The sequence below is a fragment of the Cryptotermes secundus genome, unplaced genomic scaffold (assembly GCF_002891405.2).
Source record: "Cryptotermes secundus unplaced genomic scaffold, Csec_1.0 scaffold641, whole genome shotgun sequence".
In the NCBI taxonomy this organism is placed as follows: domain Eukaryota; kingdom Metazoa; phylum Arthropoda; class Insecta; order Blattodea; family Kalotermitidae; genus Cryptotermes; species Cryptotermes secundus.
Window position 1 is genome coordinate 50611 of NW_019720713.1, and position 10022 is coordinate 60632.

The 10022-nt window shown below is 41.1% G+C and overlaps 1 protein-coding gene and 1 long non-coding RNA gene across 5 annotated transcripts in view; one reads left to right on the plus strand and one right to left on the minus strand.

The window, feature by feature from the left end:
* Positions 1 to 2129: 2129 nt before the first annotated feature.
* Positions 2130 to 10022, plus strand: part of LOC111871921 — a 51511-nt gene continuing 43618 nt past the window's right edge. Inside the window, exons 1-2 of one of the 4 annotated variants that reach the window (XR_004513858.1) lie at positions 2130 to 2415; positions 4672 to 4839. Coding sequence is in view for 1 of the 4 variants with exons in the window: in XM_023865329.2 (XP_023721097.1) it covers positions 3416 to 3475; positions 4672 to 4839 (228 nt within the window). In the remaining 3 variants the exon portion in view is untranslated. Of the gene's footprint in view, positions 2416 to 3325; positions 3476 to 4671; positions 4840 to 10022 lie in introns of those variants that run through there. The other 3 variants (XM_023865329.2, XR_002844127.2, XR_002844128.2) reach the window with 3 other exon arrangements.
* LOC111871934 lies at positions 2975 to 3474 on the minus strand. Its single transcript, XR_002844131.1, has 3 exons — positions 3412 to 3474; positions 3318 to 3319; positions 2975 to 3008 (listed from the first exon to the last, which is right to left on the minus strand). It is a non-coding gene; the product is annotated as an uncharacterized LOC111871934 (long non-coding RNA).

Below are 10022 nucleotides of genomic sequence, written 5' to 3' on the forward strand. Positions count from 1 at the left end.
ACTATTAGTTTTTGTTACTAGTTCTTCTTTCTATTCCATGCCGTGGGGTCATGGACTTGGTTATGAGTTTGGTTTCGTGGCATAAATTTCTACAGATCTATCTATCCTAGTTCCACGCTTGTATGTGTTTGCAACAATTTGTTATGAATGTTTTTCTTATTAGCTCTCATGGACTTAGCCTGGTCTCAGGTGTTTATAATCTTCATGTTTTGTGACGTCGGTTTGTCCAGTGATTGAGACTAGCTCTTTCTAACGGACCCAACAGAATAGGTGTTTTCCTTCACCTGAGGACGGAAACAGATCCAGTTTACGAAACGTCGTGTTTTTATTAATTATCTTAAAAACAAGGACGATGGATAAAGTCCAAAAACCCAATATATCAAGTAACGGGATGCTTTTAAGCCATTTAGAAAGAACCGGGATGCCATCCCGCCCCACCTCAAGCCCTGTCCGTCACTGAATCGTTCCATGGAACCTACGTCAACGAAAGTGCATGTGTAGTGTGCTTCGACAGCTGCCATTAAAACGACGGAGAAATCGTGTTTATAATTAAAGAATGAGGATCCAGATTTATTAGGCTTTTTGATAACAACATGCTTTCCATCGATGGCTCCCAAGCAGTGTGGAAAATGCCATCGTGTTTCAAAATCTGAGGCAATCGAGATCCACATTTCTGTTGTAGGTTGTGGTAAATACAACTGTTGCATATTTTTCCAAATGGCAATTGAGACTTCGTTCACAATTTTAGCTACAGTTCGATCTCCCATCCTGTAACTGTAGGCAACGCTTTTGTAGCTATCGCCAGATACCAAATACCTGAAACAAAGAAATACACACTCATTAATGTTCAATTCACACTAATTAATTAATTGCGAAATATATTGTTTTCTCTTTTTCAGATGACGAGGCTAAATGTACTTGGATGAAATTAAGAAATAATCACAGAGATGCTCTACGACGACAGCGACGTATGAGAAGAAGTGGAGTTGCTGCTGCACTAATCAAACCGTGGAAGTTCTAAGCTCAAATGGAATTTTTGTTACATTACATGGTCAATGAAAACCGTGATACAAATTTCGCCGACGATGATGACAGTTCAGAAACTCCTAATGAAGAAGATCAACATGTAGACCCTGAAGCCCAACATTGTGAAGGTGACCCTATTTACGAGATAAATGATGAAGGTTCGGACTTACCAAACACTGCCGACGTTGAAGAGAATGAATCACGTAATTCATCTGCAAACAACGTGTCTGCTGAATCTCCTGGGTCACCAACGCCACAACAAAAGAAGAGGGTGAAAAAATTTGATATTGACAACTTAATAAAAGACTATTGAACAACGAGAACAAAGATCAAAAGAAAGAAGTGAAGAAAGAAAAAAATTAGAAGCAAGAACAACTCCGAAGGACGACGTGTATCTGTTCTTCATGTCAATGTACGAGCTGACCAAAAAAAAAATGCCAGCAGCATCTCAGCACATTGTAAGAAGAAACGTATTTCTCACTGTATCGCAAGGCACGCCTGCTGAATATTACTGAACCTACATTTAACCCAGGAGTTGGTACAGGCGACAGCAGTCATCACCCGGGGAACTAGTCGAAGTGGACACATGTGAGGTCTCCTGCTTCAACAAGCTCTTCAGGGCAACCTCCTTCCTACTTCTGTGGAGAGACGGTGGCTACTCGTGAAAACTTAGAATCTTCCAACGTAGCCTCTTTCATTAACCATTTATCAGAATAAAAATTTCTATGCGTTTTTGCCATGTATATTATCAGTTTCTTATTATATTGTAATGTATACTATCAGTTCTTCAAAAGCATAAAATAAAAACTTACCTCAAAAATACTGCCAGTTTTTCTTCAGTTCCAATTGGAGTTTGAACATTGCATCCCTCGGAATAAATAATAGGTTGAATCATGCTATGAACTTCTTCGAACTCCTCTCGATTCAGACGGAAATAGTTCACAAATCGTTCACTGGAGAATTCTCTTGTCAGTACAAATTCCCCGTTAGTTCCTCTTTTTTTTCATGTACTCACTTTTCCACAGCTTTACCTTCCTCGACTTCCGGTAATGTTTCTAACTCGCTGTCCGAATCTGACTCAGAGCTCAAATCAAGGTATTCCGCAAACATATTTTTGATTTTCGATTTGGTTACACGCACAAACTACCTCTGCCTTCGTCAAATTGCTGAACAAAACTGCTTTCCAATATACGTCGACAACTGTGCCACACAGTTCTTTTTCCCGTGCTGCCCTGCCCTGACCTGCCCCTATTACGCCTAGCAGCTCAATGTGCGTCTTAGCCGTCTTAGCTTTGTGTCGGCTGAATACGAGTGACCGCAATACACACAAGTCGAACAATTCTTGCATCGTCGGTAACGAAAAGGAGTTTCTTGTTTCTGAGTGCAAGTGTAAGTTGTAGGTATTCTTTAAGGAATCATTAGGATCATTCGAGAGAAATTCAGTTTCCTCATATTTTGACAGATTATGGTGTTCGTGATATTCCGCCGTTGCAAGTTCTAGTTGGGATTCTGATTAACTTCGCAACGCCAGCTCTGAGGGTGATGTTTCTAGTAGAATGTAAATTTTTACTATTTTATGCCCTTTCTCGTCTATTACATATACCCATCCGACCTAAGGAAGTCGTGAGGGTTGTGAGAGCTGATGGTCTATATTGAATTGGTTGGAGTTGCAGGGCACACAAATGCATTTTTTGCGACTCTGCAATGTAAATTTGTAGAGTATGTTGCTGTTTCTTGGACGTAACTCTGAGCAGTCTGGTAGCCAGTTACCGACGTTTTGGAAGCAAGAGGTTCACGCAAAATGGGTGAACTAGCTGTCTCCAAAACTGAGCAACAATCTGTTAGACTACACAGCGTGTAATAAGACACTAAGCTCCATAATCTCTGCCGGCCTCTACTGTGAGAAGAAAGTCCATGTCAGTGTGTGTGTTTGTTCACAGTAATTAGTATGTTTCCTTACAGACATGGGCAAATATTCAGAGCTAGGTACAGCCACACTTGTTAGAAATATGATGCCATATCACTAGGATTCTTGTAAATCAATTCATTTTTTTTTTTTTGGCACTACAGCCCCAGTGGGCCTAGGCCTACCTCCATGAACTTCTCCGTTCACTTCGGTTTTTCTAGATCTTACACATACGGTAGGACTCCTTGGGCGAGTGATCAGCTCATCGCAAGGCCTCTACCTGTAGACAAACACAGAAAAATGCACACAAACATCCATGCCCTGAGTGGGATTCGAACCCACGATCCAGGCTTCCGAGCGAGCAAAGACAGTGCATGCCTTAGACCACTCGGCTACCGTGATCGGCAAATCAATTCATTTGCCACCCACATATAAAATAAAGTTTCAAGGTTATGAAAGATTCTGCATTCTCTCGCAACAGGAATGCTGAGAATTCTGCTACAGAGAGCTGAAGAAACATTTCCTGCTGTGACAGAAAGGATTGTGAGTGTTTTGTGCTTGTGTGCTCAGACAATTTTATCCTCATCAGTCAATTCTCATATCTTAAGAAACTGAACTTTTTAGTGATAGTTTTCATTAACTGTCTGGGGAGTTTACATGGTTCTTGATATTGTAACACTTTGCATTATTATTTTGGAGAGGAATCAATTCAAGGAGAGTGGTATGGGTATGTATGTATGTAAGTAAGTAAGTAAGTAAGTAATTAATTAAGGGGTGGGCCAAAAGAACTGGCCCCTACACTATGACCTTCAATGATCTATTGTGCTTCCCCTTGGATTAGCCCTTTATTAATCATATACTTTTAATAAAGTGCAGGACCCTGCTTATGGGGGCATCATAAAAGTCACTTGGTTCCATAAAACTGACCCAAGTGACAAAATCTGAAATAAGCTATGGCCTTGCAATTACACAGGATGTGTGCGGCTAGTTTTCACAGTCACACAGGATGTGTGCAGCTGGTTTGTTATCTTGTTGGCACCTTTCACAAGTTGGGCTGTCTGTCAGTCCCAACTTGAAAAGGTGTCCTTTCAGGTGGCAGTGTCTGGTAAGTAATGCTACCACCCATTTTAGTTGATCTCTGTTTAATCTCAACAGATCCTTTGTTCTTCTGGCAGAGGGTCCTGCTATGAAACCCATTGCCTGTCAAGAGTCCAGTGTGTGACCGCTTTCCCCCCCCCCCTGTGCAACTCCAATTGAGCTGCTGCAAGCTGGTTCAGGTCCTGTGAATGGCTGTAAAGATCGTGATATGGGTAGGTCATATAGCATGCATGTGAGAATGGGAAATGACAGAAGACCTGAAAGAATGAAACCACTTGGGAGACAATTGTGAAAATGGATTTTGTTAAAGGTACAATTATGGGGGTTTTGGACTGGGTTTGTTTGTGTCAGGATGCAAAGTCATGATGGGCATGTGCGAACACTGTAATGAGTGCTTAGGTTCCATAAAGAGCAGATACGTATTGTCTGTACTTCCACAGGGACCGCAGGTTTCACAGGAAGGTCCCTGCATTATGAACTTAACACTTGCTAAGATTATGAAGTCTGTAGAGAAGAAATCCGTACAGAGCAGCTGTTATGGGTTAGATGTGATGAGAAACAGCTACAGCAAGGCGAGCATATATTGTTTCATGTGTGATATTGTACAGCCATGACTGATAGAAGATGTGATGCCTTTACAGAACTGTACAAATTCAGAGAAGGTTTTAGTTGGTCCATATGGTGGGATATATCCAGCAAGTCATGATGCAAACCAGGCCATGAATATAAAAGCTGAGGAAGTCTCAGATGCAGAAGAGGAAGCGGATCCTGTGCAAATAACAGTTCAGGAGATAAAGGCTGAACCTGAGGTGAGCTGTATGTTTCTGTATGTCCACTGTTAGGCAGATATCACAGATAGGCAGGAATTCCAGTTGTCTGTCTCATCTCCATCTGTCTGGCTGTCTTGTCTGTGCACATGGGACAACTCCACTGCACTGCTGACTTGCCTTTGAAGGCCTTTTTCTGAAATGTCTCTAGACAGTTATAGTTTGTTGAATGTATGCTGCTTGTGATGTACCACTTCCATTTCCTTTTAAGCAGTTCTAATGAAGATGAAATTAAATTTTGTGTAAACTGAACTGTGTTTGAGAGAAATTCTGTAGGAGCAAAAATTCATAGGGAGTCACAGAACTGTTCGTAGCTAGTTAACACAGGCTAGAACCAAGAGTTCAAATTTCTAGAAGTCTTGTGAGCTATTCCAATGAACCCCACAAGATATTTTTCATGTGATGAAGGTTACAAAAGATTCTACATTCTCTTGCAACAAGAGGGGCAAGAATTGTACTGTATGGAGCTGAAGAAACATTTCCTGCTGTGAGAGAGGGTATTGTGTTTCATGCACAGACAAGAGTTTTATTTTCATATATCAGTTCTCCAAAGAAAGTAAATATTTTGGCTTCTGTTTGTTTGCATAATCCATGTGGGGAGTTCCTTACACTTGGGTGATAACGGTTTGAGATATTATGTAGGAGAGCAATGAGTTCAAGGAGAGAGATGTGGGTAAGTCATGTAGTGCACATGCAGCAGTGAGAAATGCATATAGAGAGAAGAAAACCACTTGGCAGACCTGAGTGCAAGTGGAAAGTTACTATTAAGATAGATTTTAAAGAAATGTTCCCACAGAAATAATTTGGAAGGGTTTGTACTGAGCCTGTTTTACACAGAATATGGAGCCATGATGAGCACAGTAGTTAGCCCTTTCTGGCTTTCTCAGCAAATCCTATATGCATTCCTCTTCTCCCCTATGCCTGCTGTATGAGCTGCCCATATCATCCTCCTTGACTTTGGCTTTAAGGTACTATAACTAACTTCATGTAGCTGAGTGAGTCCTTGAGAAGCCACCAGTTGCTTGGCCACTGAAGCATTTGCACTGTTCGGCATATAAAACACAAATGTGCAGAAATGCTGCTTGTCTCTCTGATATCCATCTCTGCAAACATGAAACAACTCCACTGCGCTGTTGACTAGGTTTTGAAGGTTTTTTTTTTTCCTGAAATGTTTCTAGGCAACTGTAGTATTCTGAATGTTGCGTGTGATGTACCACTCCACCGAGCAGTGCTTTGTTACTACATCATAGAGTTCCCAGAATCTATAAATGCTGAAGTTTATCAGTTATTTGTTTTCTGTCTTCGATGCAGTCGGTATCCATGTAATAACATAGAGCTGTCATTATGTTGATTTGTTATAGCCCTCGTATCCTAATGATTCTCTATAGCTTTGTGATAATGTTTGACAGATTATAGACACGTGTTGCCTGTTGCCCTTTGTTTGAAGTAAATTTAATATACCTGACACTGTTGGAGTGGCCTCTGTTCCTGCTGTCAGGTGAATGGTTGTCATAACAGATTTTTTTGTTGTTTTCGGTTGGACAGAAAGGTGACTAAACGTTAGATACAGAGAATGTGTAAGCGGTATAGAAAGCAATAGTGAAGAACTGGCATTGGCAACACATCCTAAAATATAGACGCAATGGTGGTGAATTGGAGTATACAGTGCATGTAATTAAACACACAAATAAAGCTAGTAATGAACATCAAAGACAATTTCTACGTCTACATATAGACGGAGGTTCTTACTTTTCTTGGCCAGTTCACAACAACTGATGCACTACTTGCTGCAAGGTGCATACAGATTTTGCCAGTGAATCAGTATGCCTGTGGCCAGTAAAGTTTGGAATGAAGTATACAATTCCTAGGTCACAGAAGTTGTTGAAAATGCTGTCCCCCTACACATAGACATTCCTTGCACCAGCAGAAGGGGTTCTGATTAACCCTTAAAGCTGTTGTGCCAGAATTTTTGCTATTTCCATATGATTTTTTTTTTTCAGTTCTTCCTCATGGAGTTTACTGTTTTAAACTTTGTCCTGCAAAGAACCACAGAAGAAAATATCTGAGAATTAAGGTTGGGTGAATGTGCCTGCCAAATTCAAGTGCTGATATTTCTCTCCCCAAAAGTACCAGGCAAAGCTTGCATAGACGTACGTGAAATGTGTGCTAAAAGCGGCCATAGTGTCTTTTTGCTTTTGTAACTCTCGAAAGAATTGTCTGAGAATGACCTGTACGTATTTTTTTTTTTTATTTGGTTGGGGTGGGACTGAGTCCACTTGGTACGGCAGCCACTTCTGGCCAATTCTACCAGCCCCAGATGATAGGTGAGGCTGATTATGGAGCAATTGGTGGAATGAAGATTGGCAGGGGTGTTGTATCCTGAAGTTCCTCGCTGGATGCCCGGCGCTGTCATATCGTGGATGTTACCGGTGCACAAGTCAGGTCTGGTGCTCCCTAAGCTGGGGATCCGGGTTGACAGAGGAGGATCGATTGATCTGACAAGAGCGGTGTAATCAGCAATTGAGTTTATTAACTAATTTCTGTTGATTACACATATATGCCACACCTGAGGACTAATAGCTAGGGTTCCAGGGATGGAAGGCTGTCTTGGCTCTACCTAGCCGCTATCTCGGTCAACAACTAGTCTCTCACTCTGTCTGTGTCAGACTGGTTTTTCATTCTTTGTTTTAATAACACCACCAGTCATAAGGAATATTTCAGAGCAGAGCTCTGTTAGTTTGCTTGCTTATGTCTCGCCCCTTTTTTGTGGGCTTCACTCCCTGTACCCTATGAGTATGTGCTTTTTTAGCAGCCACAGCTGCCTAAGACGGAGGTCACGCGTCTGACCCCCTCGGTTATCTCGACTGCATGCTTGTATCCTCATTTGTCGCTACCATTTCTGTTACATTTCTATTAAGATTAAATGCTAATGAAGTATCATATTAACAGTAAATGCTAATGAAATAACATAGCGCATACAACACCTTTACCAAATGAAATAGCTCTTATACAGCAGTAATGCATATACAACACCTTCCCCATTAAGTGGAAGGACCATTTACACTTCAGTGGGTCCTTAGAAATAGGATTTAGCTAGCCGGGGTCTGAGGGACCTCTGGGTAGGGGTTTCATCCTGCAAGGATTGGGTAGATCCTCGGAGGGGAATGGTTTCGTGGCTTGCGACCAAGCTGTCATTACTTGTCTTGATGTTTATATTTACAGTGTTCCCCGTTCCACCAGATTCTGTTGATGTAATTGCTTTCATAGCCACCGCGGTGGTCATCCTGGGGTTGCCAGCATGTAACCAGCGGTTCCTTACATACCTATACAGTTTGTAAAGTGCATACACACCAATAATTGCAAGAATAATATATACCATTACAGAATAAGATATATGGCTGCTGATGTGCTTGTTTTTCCATTCTTGTTCCTGTATTTCCTTTTCTATGTTGGAAACCTTGAAACTAGCATATTTGAAATCATTTAAGTGGGAAACAGTTTGCTTGAACTTCATATCTAACTGTATGCTACTAAGGTTGACCCTCATATTGAGTTCCTCACAACAATCAAATCGGAGGGGGACTTGCGTGAGCAGGTCTCCTCCTTTCACAGATGAATTACTGACTACAGTAAAATTGGTTTGCAGCAATGATGAGGTGCTGTACCCCTTGCAGCCACTTTTGATATGTAATTTACCCACTCCTGTAAGCAATACGTCAGCAGGTTCCTTCCCGTCACATAGCACTGTTACACTGTCTATGGAAGGGGAGAAATATATCCATTCGTTATTCATTAACTGTACCCATACAGTATTAGTTAATTTCGCTATTCTAGTTTCACAACTCCTTGGGATCCTCTCATTTGACTGCAGTAGCCTAATGTAACAAGACTCATGTACATGGCTAGACATTAAAGGGTGTTTTTGTTTGCACACATATGAGTTGGAGTCCTTGGTTTTACATTGCCTTAGCTCGTCCTCGGTTAACATTAAGTAATATTGTCTTGCTTGATCAAGGCACAACATGGATTCAGCTGTATCAATGTACAGAAACTTATTTAATTCTAGTGCTACTGGTATTGGAGTCATTTTGAGTATCTTAAAATTTCCTCTGTTCACCAATGGTAACTCTACCATGTAACCCAAAATGCCATCACTCAAATAGACATGTAGATCACAAATTCTAAGCAGTTAGTTTATAGAGTCTTTGCTCAAGGGGAAGGGAGCCATAGTTTCCTTAGGAAAAGATGGGAAACTTCATATTAAGGAGTCCATCAGGAGGCTGGGGGGTACCACTTGCGGTTGCAGAATTCCCTTCCTTGCGTTGATAATGCTATCGATCACTACATCGAAACTTCTTTGTAGAGTATTCAATGCCTCATTCACGCGTGCAATGTGGCTTTCTACCGTAATCTTATCAGCCAAAGCATCAGTAACTCTGGTGGTATTTGAAACCACTGATTCTACATATGCCTTAATTTGGGATAGTCCCCTCTTTAGTATATTCGCATTGTACTCCATATCCGAGAGGGTTTCGTTTATGGCCCCTACAGTGGATTTTACTACAGACAACTGTTGTTTCAACAGGTTCGTCATACTATCAGAATTCTCTTCAAAGTGTCATATCTGCTCGTTGTAATATTTAGCGTCGTCATTATCCATAGTTCCGAAAAGAATCTTACTAATTTCACCAACGAAATTAAGTATTCCCCTTCTTATGCGTTTTCCACTGTATTTTGGATCAGTTACCTCTAGCAATAATTTTTCAGTCCCCTCGATTTGTCGAATTTTACGTTCTGCTATGTCATGGAAATAATTACACTCCATCTGGTTCTTTACCGCGAGTTCGTGGCACAGTCTGCTTATGTGCTTAATATATTGTTCTATTCCTACCGACTGATTGATGATTTGTTTAAGATCCACATACACTATGGTTCTCCAGTTCGTGTTGTAGAAGCTCGCCTGGCCGATGTTTTCATAATAGATACCTGGAGATTCCTTCTACCTTTCCAAAGTATATCCTAAGTCGTCGATGTCTGACGCCACGCCCCTTGCTATAACCATCCATACCGTCCACGCTATCAGCGCTATCGTTTGGATTCCCATCTGCAAAAGAAAGTTGGTGCTGCTATTCTTTTGTTGCCACACATGGTATATATGTATATAT